The sequence below is a fragment of the Capricornis sumatraensis genome, chromosome 5, assembly GCF_032405125.1.
Source record: "Capricornis sumatraensis isolate serow.1 chromosome 5, serow.2, whole genome shotgun sequence".
Classification (NCBI taxonomy): Eukaryota; Metazoa; Chordata; class Mammalia; order Artiodactyla; family Bovidae; genus Capricornis; species Capricornis sumatraensis.
In genome coordinates this window covers 37,385,984-37,406,154 of record NC_091073.1, presented here as the reverse complement: position 1 = coordinate 37,406,154, position 20,171 = coordinate 37,385,984, and the positions used below count along the sequence as shown (strand labels likewise).

Genomic DNA, 20,171 nt, shown 5'->3' with positions numbered 1-20,171 from the left:
CGATAGGTAATCCCTATTTATCATGCAGGACATTTCAAAGGCCTCCTCTTTTTGTAAGCTGCATGTGATCTCTACAGCAAGTCACTCCTCCCTACAAGCTGGCCTAATACCCTGAGCTTACACGTATAGTTACCTGCTTACTTCATTGTATCACACATTAGATGGTAAGGTCACTAAGGCAGAGACTGTATCTTATTTGTCTTTAATTCTATCTCCAGCACTTGACACAATGCTTGTCTCACAGCAGGCATCTAATAAATATTAAAACAAATCGACTGGTTAATCCACACTAACCAGACCTTAACTGTAACTCATATAAAAATTTGAATCTTAAAAATCTAATTAGGATCTTTTTACAGTAACAGCTCAGTGACAATCTGGTATCAAGATGTCTGCTTGCTATATTACAAACATCAAATATTCTGGACAAAAATATTTAGTTTTATAAAAATACAAAAGCATTGACACACCCCTACTCAAACATCATTATATAACTCTAACGTCTCTTCAGTAATGAAATCTTACTGCCAAAAGACAGAAATCTATAGGAGTATTTATAATCTTCCTTCTTTCCTTCAGTCTCTCCCCATCACTTTTCTTTGCTCCTTCTCCTCTTTAGTTAAAAATAGTTCCCAGAACATGATGTCAGTATAGTCTGTTTTTAGGGCAATTTTCATGTTATCAATTTGTTAGCCATTTGGAGAAGAGAGGATGTCTAATGCTAAGAATAAAGGCTTTTGAGTCAAGAGGATCAGAACAGATCACTTTCTAGACATGCAATCTTAAGCAAATGACTTTTCACTTTACCAACCTGAGTTTCTTCTATAAACTGATAATAATGGTAGTATCTACATGATAACACTGTTGTGAAGAGATAATGTATGTGCATCAATTACTACATAGCCTAATACAGATGTTAATAATCATTATTACTTTTATAATTATTATCATAGAATGAGTTAAGAGATCCAAGCTCCCCTTGCATTACAAAATAGCAATGAAATGCACAGTGAAGTTTTTCCCATTATTTGTATAGAATCTAGAAAAATCTTTAAAATTTACTCCCTAATCCAACCTTTTCCCATATCAACCATGCTAAATTGACCTCCCTAAAATCTAGTCTTGGTTAATTTCTTTAGCTTCTATTAATTGAGATCATCCCACAATTTAAAAATGAGCACTAGCAACCACACTTCTTTCAATAAATGGAGTACCATACACAGGAAGCAGTCTTGAAGGGAGAATCACAAGGTTTCTCTGGTAACTTTATTTTAAACCTTCTCGTAAGTTTGATGTGGCTGAGGAAAATAATTTATGAGAAATTTCAAAGTAGAGCTGTTGAAAATTTAAAAAATGTAACAAAGTCCCCTACTGATGGGTAGGGTGACTCAGTAATCCCACTACTGGGCATATTTCCAGAGAGAACCATAATTCAAAACAACACATGCACCCCAATGTTCCCTGGAGCACTACTTACAATAGGCAGGACATTGAAGCAACCTAAATGTCCAGCAATAGGGGAATGGATAAAGAAGCCATGGTACATATATAGAATGGAATATTACTCAACCATAAAAAGGGATGAAACTGGATCATTTGTAGAGACATGTATGGACCTAGAGGCTATCATATCAAGTAAGGTAAGTTACAAAGAGAAAAATATCATATATTAATGAAATTAAAAGACGCTTACTCCTTAGAAGAAAAGTTATGACCAACCTAGACAGCATATTCAAAAGCAGAGACATTACTTTGCCAACTAAGGTCCATCTAGTCAAGGCTATGGTTTTTCCTGTGGTCATGTATGGATGTGAGAGCTGGACTGTCAAGAAGGCTGAACACCAAAGAATTGATGCTTTTGAACTGTGGTGTTGGAGAAGACTCTTGAGAGTCTCTTGGACTGCAAGGAGATCCAACCAGTCCATTCTGAAGGAGATCAGCCCTGGGATTTCTTTGGAAGGAATGATGCTAAAGCTGAAACTCCAGTACTTTGGCCACCTCATGTGAAGAGTTGACTCATTGGAAAAGACTCTGATGTTGGGAGGGATTGGGGGCAGGAGGAGAAGGGGACGACAGAGGATGAGATGGCTGGATGGCACCACTGACTCGATGGACATGAATCTGAGTGAACTCCGGGAGTTGGTGATGGACAGGCAGGCCTGGCGTGCTGCGATTCATGGGGTCGCAAAGAGTCAGACATAACTGAGTGACTGAACTCACTGAATGCATATATGTGGAATCTAGAAAAATGGTATAGATGATCTTATTTGCAAAACAGAAACAGAGACACAGAGAACAAACATATGGACACCAGGGGGTAAGAAGTGGGGTGGGATGAATTGGGAGATTGGGATTGACATCTATACACTACTGGTAACATGTATGAAATAGATAAGTGATGAAAACTTACTATATAGCTCTGGAAACTCTACTCAGTGCTCTGGGGTCACCTAAATCGGAAGGAAATCCCCAAACGAGGGGATATATGTATGTGTAGAGCTGATTCTCTTTGTTGCACAGTAGAAACACAATATTGTGAAGCAAATACACTCCAGTAAAAATTAATTTTAAAAAACACGGTCCCCTTTTCGGGGAGAGGAAACAAATATACGGAAAAACTAAATATCTAGGCTTAGGTTATACGGAGAAGGAATGGAGGCTAAATCCTTGGGACTCCTATTATGTGTATGATATGCTCTCTACAGGACTTTCACCCAAGAGACAATGATGAGATTTCCTAGATAAGAAACTAAGGAAACTGAGAAGCTAAACAACTAACAGCCTGACACGTCACCATGTCGCAGGGCCTTACGCCGAGGCTGAAGCTCCAATACTCTGGCCACCTGATGTAAAGAGCTGACTCTTTAGAAAAGACCCTGATGCTGGGAAAGACTGAAGGCAGGAGGAGAAGGGGATGACAGAAGATGAGACGGCTGGATGGCATCACCAACTCAATAGACATGAGTTTGAGCAAAGCTCCAGGAGATGGTGAAGGACAGGGAAGCCTGGCGTGCTGCAGTCCATGGGGTTGTGAAGAGTTGGACACAACTGAGTGACTGAACAACAACAAAGTATACCAGCAATAGTATCTTCACAACACTTCCACCTATCAAGAAATTAGATGAGAGCATGACTGGCTTGATTCTGCCTGCCTTACTCTTTCATGTGCATTGTTTCAAAATTAATTTGTTAAATCAAGACCCTGAATTTTTCACATTCAGAAGGATATGCATTGATTAAGAGAAGGTGGGGTTGTTTGTTAGAAACTCCAAATGAACTCTCATGTAAATTGTCCATATATCCTAGGATTTTAAGAAAGTAATTTCTGCATCTATTTAAATGCTTGAGGTAAAAAAGAATAACAGAAGTGTTCAATTGGTTATTTGAATTATTATTACTTGAACATCACTTGTACTTAAATACAGATTAACTGTTAGCAAAAGATGTACTTGGGGTTATTAGTCTGTAAAACCTATATTCAACAGGAAAATTCAAAAACAAACTTACAAGATGACCATGCCTTTAAAAATAATTGCTGATGTAATAAATAATCACTCCAAAGATAGTCTCATTTCCTTTAAAAATAACTACAAAAGCAAATCACATAGCAAGGAACCAACTAGCCTATATTTTGAAGACATTTTATTCAGAAGAAACATGCTATCACTAATTGAATTCTCTTTTTAATGTTGCCAACAAGTATAGATGTATAAAGTAATTTCAATTTTATATGTATTTTTAGAAGTTGACTTTTTCCAAAGTTAAACAAACTTTTCAATACTTATTTCCAACCCATTGACCTGACTCTAATTCATTTCAGGCACAGAAATAAGAGGTGACAGTTTGCTAGACTGAAAGGTGATCTGCTACTAACCAGCTACATGATGTCTTTCCCACTAAACTGCCTATTTTCAAGCACCTTAAAATGGCCTGCGATCTCTAAGGTCTAACATTATTTTAAATTGCTCTTTTACATTACCTAACTTGAATAATGTAGATATTCACATCATGCAGAATATTTGTGTTTTGCTCTTATGTTATTTTATGGCCAGCTGAGACCTTCTAAAAACTGAAATTTCCAAAGTGGATCTCTATTTAGTAGTGGATGACGACACATCATCTTTTGGTAATATATAATGAATCTGTTAGATGACTTTCTTTCTCCACTCTTTGTATTCTGCTTAGTTATGTAAAGAGCTGGTCTCACAAGCTGAAGTTTTGTTAGTGCCACAATACATCACCTGGATGACAACATCCAAGACTGTTACCTGGGACCTGTCATTTATCTAGACAAGCGATAAAAGACAGAGCCATCAAATTTTAAAAAGCCACTCTAATATCACTGCTGCTTGGAAGAAAAGCTATGACAAAACTAAACAGTGTTTAAAAAGCAGAGACATCACTTTGCCAACAAAGGTCCACATAGTCAAAGGTATAGTTTTCCAGTAGTCATGTATGGATGTGAGAGCTGGACCATAAAGAAGGCTGCATGCTAAAGAAGTGATGCGTTCAAACTGTGGTGCTGGAGAAGACTCTTGAGAGTCCCTTGGACAGCAGGACATCAAACCACTCAATCCTAAAGGAAATCAAGCCTGAATATTCATTGGAAGAACTGACACTGAAGCTGATATTCATTGGCTACTTGATGCGAAGAGCCAATTCATTGGCCAACCCGGATATTCACTGGCCACCTGATGTGAAGAGCTGACTAATCGGGAAAGACCCTGATGCTGGAAAGACTGAAGGAAGGAGGAGAAGGGAACAACAGAAGATGAGATGGTTGGATGGCATCCCCAACTCAATGGACATGAGTTTGAGCAACCTTTGGGAGACAGTGAAGGACAGTGAAGCCTGGCATGCTAGAGTCCATGGGGTCGCAAAGAGTCGGACATGACTGAGCAACTGAACAACAAAAATATCACTGCAAAAGTTTCAGATACTTAAAGGAAACTAATTACTTGTGGATTTATATTGTTGCCAATATATTTAGATTTTTTAACTTTGCACTGTAGATTTTATAGTGTGTGTGTGCGTGTTCAGTTGCTTCAGTCGTGTTCGAGTCTTTGTGACCCTATGGACTGTCGCCCACCACAGACTTCCTTTGTCCATGGGATTTTTCTGGCAAGAACACTGGAGTGAGTTGCCATTTCCTCCTACTGGGGGGATCTTCCGAACTCAGCGATTGAACCCATGTCTCCTCTGTCTCTTACACTGCAGGCGGATTCTTTACCACTGAGTTGCCAGGGAAGCAGGAATCTTACATTTCTTCCTGCTAATTTATGAAAATTAGTTTAAAATTTTCTAAACAGAGAAAATTCCCATTTATGCAAAAGATCAGGTTCTTGTCCTTTAAAAAAAGGCACTACTATTAGCTGAAGTTCACATTTACTAGACCATCCAGTGCTGAAAGTACAATCGTGACCTTGATTAATTTTCCAGATAAAGTTTCATGTTAATGTTCTATTAAAAAAAAGAACAAATATAAACACTTAAACTAACTTTAATTACACTTTCAGCTGATGTGAGTAAGTCTGAGTCTAGATGAGATACTCAACTGTACTTATACTGCTAGCTCTATGTTACTTGTAAGATGCCTCAAATAAATCATTCAGCAACTGAGTCACAGTTGCTGCTGCTGCTGCTAAGTCACTTCAGTCGTGTTCGACTGTGCGACCCCAGAGACGGCAGCCCACCAGGCTCCCCCGTTCCTGGGATTCTCCAGACAAGAATACTGGAGTGGGTTGCCATTTCCTTCTCCAACGCGTGAAAGTGAAAAGTGAAAGTGAAGTCGCTCAGTCGTGTCCGACTCCTAGCGACCCCATGGACTGCAGCCTACCAGGCTCCTCCGTCCATGGGATTTTCCAGGCAAGAGTACTGGAGTGGGGTGCCATTGCCTTCTCTGATGAGTCACAGTTACCAATCTATAAAATGTAAGCATTATCCTTTGGTACTGACAATGTCTTGTTCATTGGTAAGGAATTTATCACAAACTTCTAAACTATACCACAGTTTATACCATAAAAATTAGCCAATTCTTAATCTCCCAGAACAACAAAGAAAATGAAGATAATCTGGTTCACCAGAAATCTGAAAACTGAATTTGACTTATAGGCTTTTTTATCCTAGTAATTTTACCATCTTTCAAAGCAGAGTACAAAGGTTTTGCTTTCTTCTTCTGCCAGCATTTTTGATATAAGGCTTAGAACACTGGTAGACTGAATTAAGAGCATGAAGGCTGACATCCACACAGAGTCACATATCAAAGCACAGGCCTGAAGAAATCGAGTGTAATGTTTCAGCAGTGACTAAGGTTATGCATAAGGGACCTAAATTGTTTAAAGTGATTGTGGGGATCAGGATTGAGGAAACGAGAAAATACTGTTTTTCTATTTCTACCTGTCTTACTATAAGTGATCTTTAAAAATAACAACTATGTACTTCTTTCTAAATGAAAAATATAATAAAAGGCCAGGTCATTAGCATGAGGCCTAGAAGTGCTTTGTATACAGCAGGAACACAATAAAAAAAGTTTTAAATAAGTGAGTTAAGGCATATATTTTACCTTGAAGAAAGGAAACTAAGGAATATAATCCCACTAGTGGTTTAAGACCAGTAGTGACTGTTGATAGCACCCATGTATGTTTTACTGAGTAACTCTGGAAAATTCATAGCTTCCCTGAGCCCCAGTTTGCATGTAATTCAAATATTACTACACAGCACTTACAAACTGAGAAAATAACCAGTAAGTCTTATATTAGTGAGTTATAGTAAAATATAAATAACACAGATACACATGATTAATAAAATTGTGCTTAAAACTAGGAAACTTAACAGAAATACAGAGGCGGTCATGTAAGAGAGTAAATGGAGTATTATATTGTGTGGGTTAACAAAAAGCTTTTAATTTAAAACTCAGCGTAAGCATAGTTCTGCCCTCTAGATTAACGAAAGTAGAAAGCTTTGCAAAACCCATGCAATGTACTAAGAAAGATCACTTAACTGATACAGCCCTCCCCAGTAAGTCAATTCCATGCTCCCGCGCAGCTCAGTGGCGGGAGACATCACCAGCATAGAGTACCTTGGAGAGGTATTTGCAGATGAGACAGCCACCGGCAACTTTGGGAACTCTCTTTAAAAAAAATAAACAACAACACAGAGATATTTGAGAAACCTGACATGAAGTTTACAAAAGCAAACTGAACAGCTCCAATAAGATAGCTACAAATAATCTTGATGCAGTAACACCACTCACATTTATTATATAAGATGAACTCAATTAAGATGAACAGGGGCTCTACTCAGCATGGAAATCAAACTGGTCTCTTGTAGCCTATCCTGTTGGAGAGGCTGCGGTGTGTAAGTTACAAAAGAGAGAAGCTACTGTTCCCTGTTTATTTTCATCTCCATTGCTACTCCCCAAACATAACAAGCTGATAATGAAAGAATGCAAAATGAACAAGAAGCCTGCTGAATTTGCTAGCCTTGCACCTCAGAATGTATACAAATGGCTAGGAAAGTTGCTCACTTATTGAACTATATGACTCAGAAAGTTAACTTTAAAAATAAATGTTCTTTTTACTGTTAAACTTTTCAAAAAGTTATAAAATTCATTTTAAGGAGAAGTTCTCTCTTTTATTGGTTTAAAAAGAGATAAAGTTTGCCATAATTTTTTCTGAATCATGAGAACAGCACTTAATTATTTTGTAAAATAATCCTTAGTTTAACCAATATTGACTAAATGCCTACTTTATGCAAAAACACTGTTTTTCCTACAGCTTCCAATTATTGTTTAACAATCACCATCTGGAAAAGTACTATAAATTCTTGCCTATGTTTTTTGGCAATTCCCAGTAGAATTACACAGGAACACTCCAAAGTCAAATTTCTGAAGTCATACTCCCCACAGATGGTATCTTCTTTCATAAGCAAACACTGAAATTCCAACAGGACATGGTCCCACACCTTGCCAAATACTTAGACCTTTTATGAAACTAAACAGAAGCAAGCAACCAAACACGGTCAGTAATGCATAAAAAAGTAAAAGGAAGGAGATATATATAGTTGTGCTATTGGCTACGTCTATGTTTCTACTATTCAGCTCTATCCTCCTACATCCATTTGCATCATTGCAAACAAATATTAAATTGGAAACATATCCAGAAGGATCTAGAACCAAAAGTTACCCGAGTTGAAGCCCATATTAAAATTGAATGCTCTTTCTACAACAAACAAAATGAAAATCTCTCTGTATCAAATGTAAATCAGAACAGAATGCTTTTCATTGAAAATGTTAAGAACACCAATTTTTAATGTTTAAACCACGTTTACTAGCTCTGCCTTGAAAGTAGTGTATCTTATCTGTAGTCATTTACATAATCAAAAAGTTATCAAAGTAAAAACAATTTTCAGGGAAACTGTGCTTAAAATAATTTTACTTAAAAAAGAAAGTCTCGAGTAAGATTCATCATCTTCAGATTTATGTCACGGTGTAATCAATCCCCAGTACAAAATAGGAAACAACTACTGAATCTATTATGAAGCTCAATTTATACTTTAGGGTTTTTTTCAGCTATTAACATGTTAGCCTTTATGACCTGGTTATGCGTAATATTTTGATTCTGGCTGTGGAACACCATCTGACAATTTTAACAACTAAAACATTTCCACTTATTTGCAGGCATTAATTGCTTTGATCATAATTTAATATCTCACTTGAGGTCAGTTACAAGCAACCAGAAGTATCCAGACCAAAAGACAATCCACCAGATTCCAGTTATCTGTAGTCACAGTTCAGCACCCATCTCGTTCTGCAGATGGAAAGGTGAGGCCCAGAGAGCGCCCACCTAGACCCTGCACATCCGTTCCCTGCATCCTCATGCTCCTCTACTCCTTCGGCTGTAGACGAGATCTGACAGATGAGAGAATCAGCCGACTGGCTTTCCTGGTTGAACGTGAGTTCTTACTACAGTCTCATATATGGGAAAAATAATGGCGCAGTAAACACAGAGTGTGAATGGGGTAAATTTTTTCATATAAAATATAAATCCTTAGCTTAGATGGTGCCAAAATATATATATATATGTATATATGAATGGCAAAGCTTACATTATTTCTAAGTGGCTCAAGGAGTGGCTTCTTAGTAGAAAACATTCTCATTTTCAATTAAAATTAAAACTTTTTGTTTTAAAGTATATGATAATATTTATTTATATATTTTATTTAAATTATTTATAATATATAAAAGATATAATACATACATGATATACCTGAACAAGAATATAGGTATATTAATATGCAAATACATAAAACTTATTTACATATTTCACATGTAATTTATGTTACACATTTCATATGTAACTAATATGTAATAGTATATATTCAAATTTATTACATATATATAATGTTATACATTTAACATTAAATATAATGTTAGGACAGATGAGACAAGACCAAATATTTAAACCAAACAAACTGAAAATGTTTTGTTCAAGAACAAAAGTCATTCAAATGGACCATTGTAGTTATATAATATATGGTGATACTAGGTACTAGTTTCTAAAATTTTATTCAAAAGAAGAATCTACTCAGAAATGGATACACAATAACAGAATGCTTAATTATACTGAAGATATAGTATTTTCTGACTTGGAAAGTAGATACTTTTCAAATACAAATAACTGTAACTAAATCAACTTTATAGTCTTTATATTAATGTGGAAAATGGCCACCATACAGAAAAGACTACTGCTTTAAACAAATCAATCAGCCTTGGTGATAAGACTGAATGTAATACTAATCCATAAATACATTTATTCTTCCCTTTTTTCATGTTAGCCCTTGTTACAACTTTAGCTTTCTATTTATTGATTCCTTTGATGACTGAGCTACATTATCATGATTGATAAAGTCTGACAAATGCTAACAACTATGTAAAACGTGACCCTTTTGCCTCTGCTGTATTTAGTCTTATTTTCTCTTTGTGCGTGTATACTTTTCTAATAAGGCTACAAGTAGAAGATTTTACTTTTATGTAATTAAAGATGGATTCCTGAAAAGATCCCTACATAGATTTGTAAATTGATTGCCATTTATAAGGCAAATAACAAGACTGATAATCCATGATCAGACAGTAAGTCAGAATTTTCACAAGTTTTCTTTTTAAACTGGGAATACCAGATAGAACATACTCTATTCTGTCATTAAAACTAATAATGTTCAAGTTTGTATTGCTTGAAATTTTGAATCATTAACCATGTAAGAGAAAATCACTCAGTGATGCAATATTTACAACTGCAATATGCACTGTAATTCAGCTAACAGTGAAACAGTACCTTTTCTAGGTAGCCATTTTCCACTTTTTAGTAGCTTCTAAAATTAAAATGTTATATATAACTTATCTTAAAACTTTTGTTCAAGATAAAAACTTTTTGTTCTTAAAAATTTGCTTTAAAATGCCATTTACAGGTAAATGTAGGTACACTGAAATAGTATTTGGTTATTTGATTCAACAATTTTTAAAAAATGAGCACCAAAATTATGCAAATACTTTACATTTGATAACTCATAGTGACTTTAAAGAAAAAAAATATAGGAAGAATTTTAACCAAATAAAAATATTAGATCATATGCAAGAACAACTCATGGAAATTAGAAAATCAGAAAAATGTAGGAACTGAAATTATGATGCTCTCCAAAAATGAATGAAAGTCCACTGTGCAATATTTTCCCTTTTCTACAATATGAGAAATATTTACTTCCTTTAAATGAGCGATATTTGAGCATTAAATGATCTAGACTGTTGAAGTTATGTAAAAAAATTTTACCAAGAAAAAACTTTCCATTACTGAAAATAAACCAAATATGATTTGATAATTACAAGTACTGTAAGTAGCTCTATGATAACTTGCAAAAATCATAAGATCCAACTGGGAATGTCCTATTATTTTTCTGGCAGAGACTCAAAGGACTACAGACACAGGTAAACAAACACAAACATGAATTACCATCAGAAACCATCATTTTCTGCTAACTCCAAGAACTGGACTACCTATTACAATCACAAACTTTTTAAACTCTATCCTATATTAAAAACACACACACACAAAATATCCTAGGCAATTCTATCGATAGTAGCTATTATTTAATAAGTCTTTTCATAATGCTTTCTCCCATGTTGTACTCCCTTCTCAGAACCCAACTCTAAATTGTAATTCTTTCATTTGAAGGACTTTTGAAGAGAAGTTCACAAAAAATGAACTTGAAAAACTTTCCAGGGGTAACCAGGTTTAAAACCATTAATAAACCTCTCCTTCCGTAAATAAGAAAATGCTTAAATGTGAAAGTTAAAAATTCCTTGAAAATTATGGTTTGGTTCTAAAATATAAAAACTGTTTTGGTCCTATCTCCAAATAAATATAAAAACTTGAGATATCGTTCTTGCTCTTCACCTAAAAACACTGAAAACAAATAACACTAATTAAGAGTAGTATGACAATCACATAGCTTCAAACAGGAGCAAATCACCAACTATGTGGCCATTGTGTGTTTCAGAATTTTAAACATTCAAAACTATATACAGTATGAAACTAAGACAAGAAAAATATTTCAGATGTTTCAAAACAGAAATAAACTTTCAAGTGAAACATAAGAATAAAATAATAAACTACCAATAATAATTATATAAGAAGACTAGTATCAAGGGAGAAAAAAGTCATTGATCAAAATGGGCTATAAAATAATGAGTTCCACATAATGTACATAATTAATTCTTTATTCTAGACTAATTTAAAAAATTTATTCCACAAAACAAATAAAGTCATAATCTGGAAGTTAGGAAAAGAGATGAGTAAACATGAACATACATTCAATCTCACATACATTCAACCTCATTTGTAAATAAAAACAAATTAAAATAACAAAATGTTGTATATATTTCATATTAATAGAAGACCAAAAATATGTACCCCTTACCAAATTAAAAATAGTAATATAATAGTATAATGAGCATATGAGAAAATAACCATATATACTATTGTTGGTACAACCTGAGAGATGATAGATAATATAGCAACATACATTAAACATAATACATATATATCATAATGTGCATACCCTTTAATTTCAGTAATTACAATTCTAAGAATGCATTAGCTACTATCATTAATAGAAAACAATTTTCAAGAATTAGAAAACTGTGAACTTTTTTTCAGTGATATATGACAGCATGTTTATGAAAGAGAAATTTGGTAAAAAATTTTGATAAGTAAATATGACATTAATTATGGTTCATTTATACAACTGAATATTATATATATGTTTAAAATGAAATGGCAATACAAACAAGAGAAGACAGATGCTCAAAAACCTGTACATGACTTTTCATAACAGTACTATTATAATAGGACTGTTGCTGTAGAAAAAAAATGAAAACAATCTAAATGTCCATTAAATGAATAATAAATACACAAAATGTGGTGTATTTATAGAATGGAACATTATTCAGCCACTAAAAGGAATGAAGTTCTGGTAGCTGTACAAGAAGGATTAGCCTTGAAAACATGCTAAATTAAAGAAGCCAAACATAAAAGCCACACATTTTATGACTTCATTTACATGAAATGTGCAGAAGTAAATCCATAAGGACCAAAAGTATATTAGTGGTTTCTAGGAAATGGGGTGTGGGGGTTGGGGAGAGTAAAGGAAGTGACTGCTCAGTGGATACAAAGGTTCTTTTATAATATAATGAAAATGTCCTGGAACTGACAGCAGTGATAGTCGCACAACACTGTGCATATACTAAAATCCAGTATATTGCACACTTTACGTTGGTTAAAATAGTGAACTTTATGTTATAGGAATTTAATCTCAAGTCTTTAAATGCTCATAAAACAAAATGATGTGGAAAAATATAGTATGACTAACGGCAAAACACAGGTCATAACAAAGAAAATACAAATATTGTCTATGTATACATATTCAGATATGATAGATAAACAGAAAGTTGCTAGCTGCAATTATATCTGGGATTTCTGGAAGGTTTTATTAATACTTCTAAGGTTTTATATGTGAACCTCTCGTCATTTTTACATGAAGTAGGAGTAAAAGGGAAGACAGAGAACAACAGATAGTCCAAGAAGATGGAAGTATACATATACAGAAAGGAGTTAAACTAAGGAATCGTGCTAGAGCTTTATCATTTTCTTCCTTTCTTTCCTTTTTTTAAAAACACAGTATAACATTAACAAGAATATATACAAAGTCAAATAGTCCACATGGCCTTTATGGGATAAAATCTTAAAATGAAGAAAGAGGTTTTTCAAAAGGCATCAGAAAAACAAGAAATGATAAGGGCTATAAGCTTAGGAATACATAAAAGTATAGGAATATGTTTTTAATCAAAAAAGATATATGAAGAAAAGGAAACTTGAGTGACACTTCAATGTTTCCAGTCACATTTTTTAAACCATACTTACAAATTGAAGTTCTCTGTTTTCAGACTCTACATAGCTGCTTATTTACTACTTGAACTTTAAATTTACTATCCTACATAGAGGTTAATTTTATTTCCTATACAATTTAAGGGTCTCCCCCCATGGCCCAGTGGTAAAGAATCTGCCTGTCAATGCAGGTTCAAACCCCGGGTCAGGAGGATCCTCTGGAGAAGGAAATGGCAACCCACTCCAGTATTCTTGCCTGGGAAATCCCATGGACAGAGGAGCCTGGCAGATTATAGTGCATGGATTTCCAAGAGCAGGATACAACTTAGCAACTAAAATATACAACTCAAGACACTGAATGAAAATAACCATCTACATATAACCCTGGATGTTTCAAGAATGTTTGAATGTTATGATTTTCTGAGATACAAAATCTGCTGAAGGTTTCCTGCATTTCCAAGTATATCATGGAAGTACATTCCAAGAACAGAGTGGCCTTGTTCATTGTCTAAAAGCCAAACTTTGGCAACCTTCAGCGCCACTTTCTTTTCTTACATCATGTTTTTCTGGCCTGAGTAGGTGAGTTTTATTTGGGTGAGTTGTGTTCAAATGTTACTGCAGAAACAATTCAAGTCTCATTTTTTGTACAAAGACTCAAAAGTTGGAAAACTATCAAAAATGAACAAAGAAAATTCAAGAGCCAAATGGAGAGGTTTATCTTTACCACTGTTTCTAATCGTGCTTACACCACACTTCAAAAGGTGGCCTCATGGGGAGGTAACTATTTATTATTTAAGTCAGGAAGAGCTTTGAGGTTCAAGCCAGTGTTCCTGAACAATGCTTAGGTATCATAACAGTTCAACTGGATAGCAGAAATTCTAAAATGTCAAGTCACAGACATTCTACCTTATTTTAAGAGTCTGAATCCAGGTGCTATCACAGAAAAAAACAAAACCAAAAAACAGCCCAGAAATTAGTACTTAGGGGATCAAGTGGAAATTTCTCAAGAGTTTTGTTTTTCAACAAATATTCACTATGTGCCTACCATATCCCAAGCACTGTTTCAGAAATATAGGTGATGTCAATGAATGAAACAAAGATCTTTAGCCTAACGAAGCTTATACTTTAGCAGAGGTAAAGGAATACAATAAACAATAATCATGAAGATGGCGGATGAACAGGACGGGGAAACGACTTTCTCCCCCACAAATTCATCAAAAGAAAATTTGAACGCTGAGAAAATTCCACAAAACAACTTCTGAATGCCAGCAGAGGCACCCAGAAAAGCAGCCCATTGTCTTTGAGAGGAGGTAGGAAAAAATAAAAAAGATAAAAAGACAGACAAAGAGATAGGGATGGAGCTCCGCCCTGGGAAGGCAGTCTTACAGAAGTTTCCGAACACCAGGAAACACTCTCACTGCTGAGTATGTGGCAAGCCTTGGAACCACAGAGGGCAACATAACCAGGAAGAAAAATAAATAAATAATTAAACCCACAGATTACGTGCCCAACGGTAACTCCCCCAGCAGAGAAGCAGCGCAGACGCCTGCATCCACCACTAGCAAGCGGGGGCTGGGCAGGGAGGCGCGGGCTGCACTGCTTAGGGTAAGGACTGGGCCTGAATGCCCCGAGGGCAATCTGAGGGAACTAACTTGGGATAGCAAACCCAAGGGTTAACTACTGTGGGATAACTACGGTGAGATAACTACCACATGAAAAGCCTTAACCTAAGACACCCCCAGGCCCGCTTACAGAACAAACGACCGAGCAGAGCTAGCCAGCTGCAGACCGGCCCATCACCCTCCGGTGACAGGCAGACAAGGGCAGCCAGAGCCAAAAGGGGGCAATCACAGCCCCAGAGAGGCATTATCTACCAAACTGCAAGAAGGCTTCGTTGCTAACCAAGACTTCTTGGGATTCTGGACGGTCAACGTCCACTTGAGAAGGTATGCCAGTTGTACACCCAGAAAACCGAGCAGCAGAGACAGGCTAGGCGGTAAGTCGCAGCGACCGTGCTTGCCAAACGCCTGGTCACCTGAGCTGTTCGGACCTGGGAAGGGCACAAAACGCAGGCCCAACCAAGTATGCACCTCTGAAGACTACCCGAGTACCTGAATCTGAGCAACTTAGACCTGGGAAGTCCATACAACCCAGGGCCGGCCTCAGACAGTTCCCAGCAGAGCAACCTGGAGCCTAAGCAGTGTAGACAGGAAAAGCACACACGCCGTGAGCGGGGGCAAACCCAGTGTGGCGGAGACACTGCGAGCACACGCCAGTGTTATTTGTTTGCAGCGTCCCTCCCTCCCCACAGCGCAACTGAACAAGTAGCCCTAAAAAAGTGTCCACCACCGCCCCCTTGGGCCACAGCGGAAATTAGACACTGAAGATACCAGCAAACAGAAGAAGCTAAAACAGAGGGAACCGCCTTGGAAGTGACAGTGCAATAGATTAAAACCCTGTAGTTAGTACTGACTACATAGGAAGGGGCCTATAGATCCTGAGAAATATAAGCCAGACCAAGGAACTATCCAAAAATGAACTGACCCCACACTACCCACAACACCACCAGAGAAAGTCCTAGATATATTTTTATTATTTTTACTATCATTCTTTTTTTATTTTTTTATTTTTAAGTCCTCTGCTGCCATTGCTGCTGCTGCTAAGTCGCTTCAGTTGTGTCAGACTCTGTGTGACCCCACAGACAGCACCCCATCAGGCTCCACCATCCCTGGGATTCTCCAGGCAAGAACACTGGAGCGGGTTGCCATTTCCTTCTCCAAAGCATGAAAGTGAAAGGTGAAAGTGAAGTCGCTCAGTCATGTCCGACTCTTAGCAACCCCACAGACTGCAGCCTACCAGGCTCCTCCGTCCATGGGATTTTCCAGGCAAGAGTACTGGAATGACGTGCCATTGCCTTCTCCATTATAACCTACTACTACTTTGCAAAAGAAAAAAAAAAGTGGGACCCTATTTTTTAAAGCAAACTTCATATATATATTTTTTATAACTTTTGTGATTTTTTTCCTTTTTCTTTAATATTATATTTTTGAAAATCCAACCTCTATTCTAGATTTTTAATCTTTGCATTTTGGCATTTCTTATCAACTTTGTACCTTTAAGACCCCAATCTTCAGTACCCATTTTTATTTGGGAGCAAGATTACTAGCTTGACTGTTCTCTCCCCCTTTGGACTCCCCTTGTTCTCCACCAGGTCACCTCTATCTCCTCCCTCCCCCTTCTCTTCTCTACCCAACTCTGTGAATCTCTTTGTGTGTTCCAGATGGTAAAGAACACGTAGGGAACTGATTACTGGCTGGATCTGTCTCTCTCCTTTTGATTCCCCCGCTTATCCTCCTGGCCACCTCTGTCTCCTCTCTCCCTCTTCTCTTCTCTGTATAACTCCGTCAGCATCTCTGAGCAGTCCAGGCTAGGAGCATACATAAGGAAGTGATTACTGGCTAGCTTGCTCTCTCTTCTTTTGATTCCACTTCATCTCATCCTGGTCACCTCTATCTCCCTCCTCCCTCTTCTCTTCTCCATGTAACTCTGTGAACCTCTGTGGGTATCCCTCACTGTGGAGAAACGTTTCATCTTTAATCTAGATGTTTTATGAACAATGCTGTATAGATGGAGAAATCTTGAGGCTACTGTAAAAATAAGACAGAAAACCAGAAGCAGGAGGCTTAAGTCCAAATCCTGAGAACACCAGAGAACTCCTGAATCCAGGGAACATTAATCAATAGGAGCTCATCAAACGCCTCCATACCTACACTGAACCAAGCACCATCCAAGGGCCAACAAGTTCCAGAGCAAGACATACCACACAAATTCTCCAGCAACACAGGAACACAGCCCTGAGCTCCAATATACAGGCTGCCCAAAGTCACTCCAAACCCACTGACATCTCATAACTCAAAACTCATCTCATAACTCATAACTCGTAACTGGACACTTCATTGCACTCCAGAGAGAAGAAATTCAGCTGCACCCACCAGAACACTGACACAAGCTTCCCTAACCAAGAAACCTTGACAAGCCACTGATACAACCCCACCCACAGTGAGGAAGCTCCACAATAAAGAGAACTCCACAAACTGCCAGAATACAGAAAGGCCACCCCAAACACAGCAATATAAACAAGATGAAGAGACAGAGGAATACCCAGCAGGTAAAGGAACAGGAAAAATGCCCAACAAACCAAACAAAAGAGGAAGAGATAGGGAATCTACCTGATAAAGAATTCCGAATAATGATAGTGAAAATTATCCAAAATCTGGAAAACAAAATGGAATTACAGATAAATAGCCTGGAGACAAGGATTGAGAAGATGCAAGGGTTTAACAAGGACCTAGAAGAAATAAAAGAGAGTCAATATATAATGAATAATGCAATAAATGAGATCAAAAACACTCTGGAGGGAACAAATAGTAGAATAACGGAGGCAGAAGATAGGATTAGTGAAGTAGAAGATAGAATGGTAGAAATAAATGAATCAGAGAGGAAAAAGAAAAACAAATTAAAAGAAATGAGGACAATCTCAAGAGACCTCGAGGACAATATGAAAGGCCCCAACATTCGAATCATAGGAGTCCCAGAAGAAGAAGACAAAAAGAAAGACAATGACAAAATACTTGAGGAGATAACAGTTGAAAACTTCCCTAAATGGGGAAGAAAATAATCGGCCAAGTCCAAGAAACCCAGAGAGTCCCAAACAGGATAAACCGAAGGTGAAATACCCCAAGACACAAATTAATCAAATTAACAAAGATCAAACACAAAGAACAAATATTAAAAGCAGCAAGGGAACAACAAATAACACACAAGGGGATTCCCATAAGGATAACAGCTGATTTTTCAATAGAAACTCTTCAGGCCAGGAAGAAATGGCAAAACATACTTAAAGTGATGAAAGAAAATAACCTACAGCCCAGATTACTGTACCCAGCAAGAATCTCATTCAAATATGAAGGAGAAATCAAAAGCTTTACAGACAAGCAAAAGCTGAGAGAATTCAAAACCACCAAACCAGCTCTCCAACAGATGCTAAAGGATCTTCTCTAGACAGGAAACACAGAAAGGGAGCATAAACTCGAACCCCAAACAACATAGTAAATGGCAACAGGATCATACTTATCAATAATTACCTTAAACATAAATGGGTTGAATGCCCCAACTAAAAGACAAAGACTGATGAATGAATACAAAAACAAGACCCCTATATATGTTGTCTACAAGAGACCCATCTTAAAACAAGGGACACATACAGACTGAAAGTGAAGGGCTGGAAAAAGATATTCCACACAAATAGAGACCAAAAGAAAGCAGGAGTAGCTATACTCATATCAGATAAAATAGACTTTAAAACAAAGGCTGTGAAAAGAGACAAAGAAGGACACTACATAATGATCAAAGGATCAATCCAAGAAGATAAAACAATTATAAATATATATGCACCCAACATAGGAGCACGGCAATATGAAAGATAAATGCTAACAAGTATGAAAGGGGAAATTAACAGTAACACAACAACAGTGGGAGACTTTAATACTCCACCCACACCTATGGATAGATCAACTAAACAGAAAATTAACAAGGAAACACAAACTTTAAATGATAAAATAGACCAGTTAGACCTAGTTGATATCTATAGGACATTTCACCCCAAAACAATGAATTTCACCTTTTTCTCAAGGACACACGGAACCTTCTCCAGGATAGATCACATTCTGGGCCATAAATCTAGCCTTAGTAAATTCAAAAAAACTGAAATCATGCCAAGCATCTTTTCTGACCACAGTGCATTAAGATTAGATCTCAATTACAAGAGAAAAACTACTAAAAATTTGAACATATGGAGGCTGAACAACACGCTGCTGAATAACCAACAAATCACAGAAGAAATCAAAAAAGAAATCAAAATATGCATAGAAACAATGAAAATGAAAACACAACAACCCCAAACCTGTGGGACACTCTAAAAGCAGTGCTAAGGGGAAGGTTCATAGCAATACAGGCATACCTCAAGAAACAAGAAAAAAGTCAAATAAATAACCTAACTCTACACCTAAAGCAACCAGAAAAGGAAGAAATGGAGAACCGCAGGGTTAGTAGAAGGAAAGAAATCGTAAAAGGGCAGAAATAAACACAAAAGACACAAAAGAGACAATAGCAAAAATCAACAAAGCCAAAAGCTGATTCTTTGAGATGATAAATAAAATTGACAAACCATTAGCCAGACTCATCAAGAAACAAAGGGAGAAAAATCAAATCAATAAAATTAGAAATGAAAATGGAGAGATCACAACAGACAACACAGAAATACAAAGGATCATAAGAGACTACTATCAGCAATTATATGCCAATAAAATGGACAGCATGGAAGAAATGGACAAATTCTTAGAAAAGTACAACTTTTCAAAACTGAACCAGGAAGAAATAAAAAATCATAACAGACAATCACAAGCATGGAAATTGAAACTGTAATCAGAAATCTTCCAGCAAACAAAAGCCCAGGTCCAGATGCCTTCACAGCTGAATTCTACCAAAAATTTAGAGACGAGCTAACACCTATCCTACTCAAACTCTTCCAGAAAATTGCAGAGGAAGGGAAACTTTCAAACTCACTCTATGAGGCCACCATCACCCTAATACCAAAACCTGACAAAGATGACACAAAAAAAGAAAACTACAGGCCAATATCACAGATGACCATAAATGTAAAAACCTTTAACAAAA

General features: G+C 36.7%; 1 protein-coding gene across 7 annotated transcripts in view; it reads right to left on the bottom strand.

The window, feature by feature from the left end:
* The window catches only part of RUNDC3B (RUN domain containing 3B), a 170,731-nt gene that overhangs the window by 99,325 nt on the left and 51,235 nt on the right, over window positions 1-20,171 (bottom strand). For 3 of the 7 annotated variants that reach the window (XM_068972884.1, XM_068972885.1, XM_068972889.1), the window contains exon 3: window positions 7,079-7,129. The exons of the other annotated variants lie outside the window; for them this stretch is intronic. In XM_068972884.1, the coding sequence (XP_068828985.1) occupies window positions 7,079-7,129 (51 nt within the window). The remainder of the gene's footprint in view (window positions 1-7,078; window positions 7,130-20,171) is intronic. 7 annotated transcript variants of the gene reach the window in all.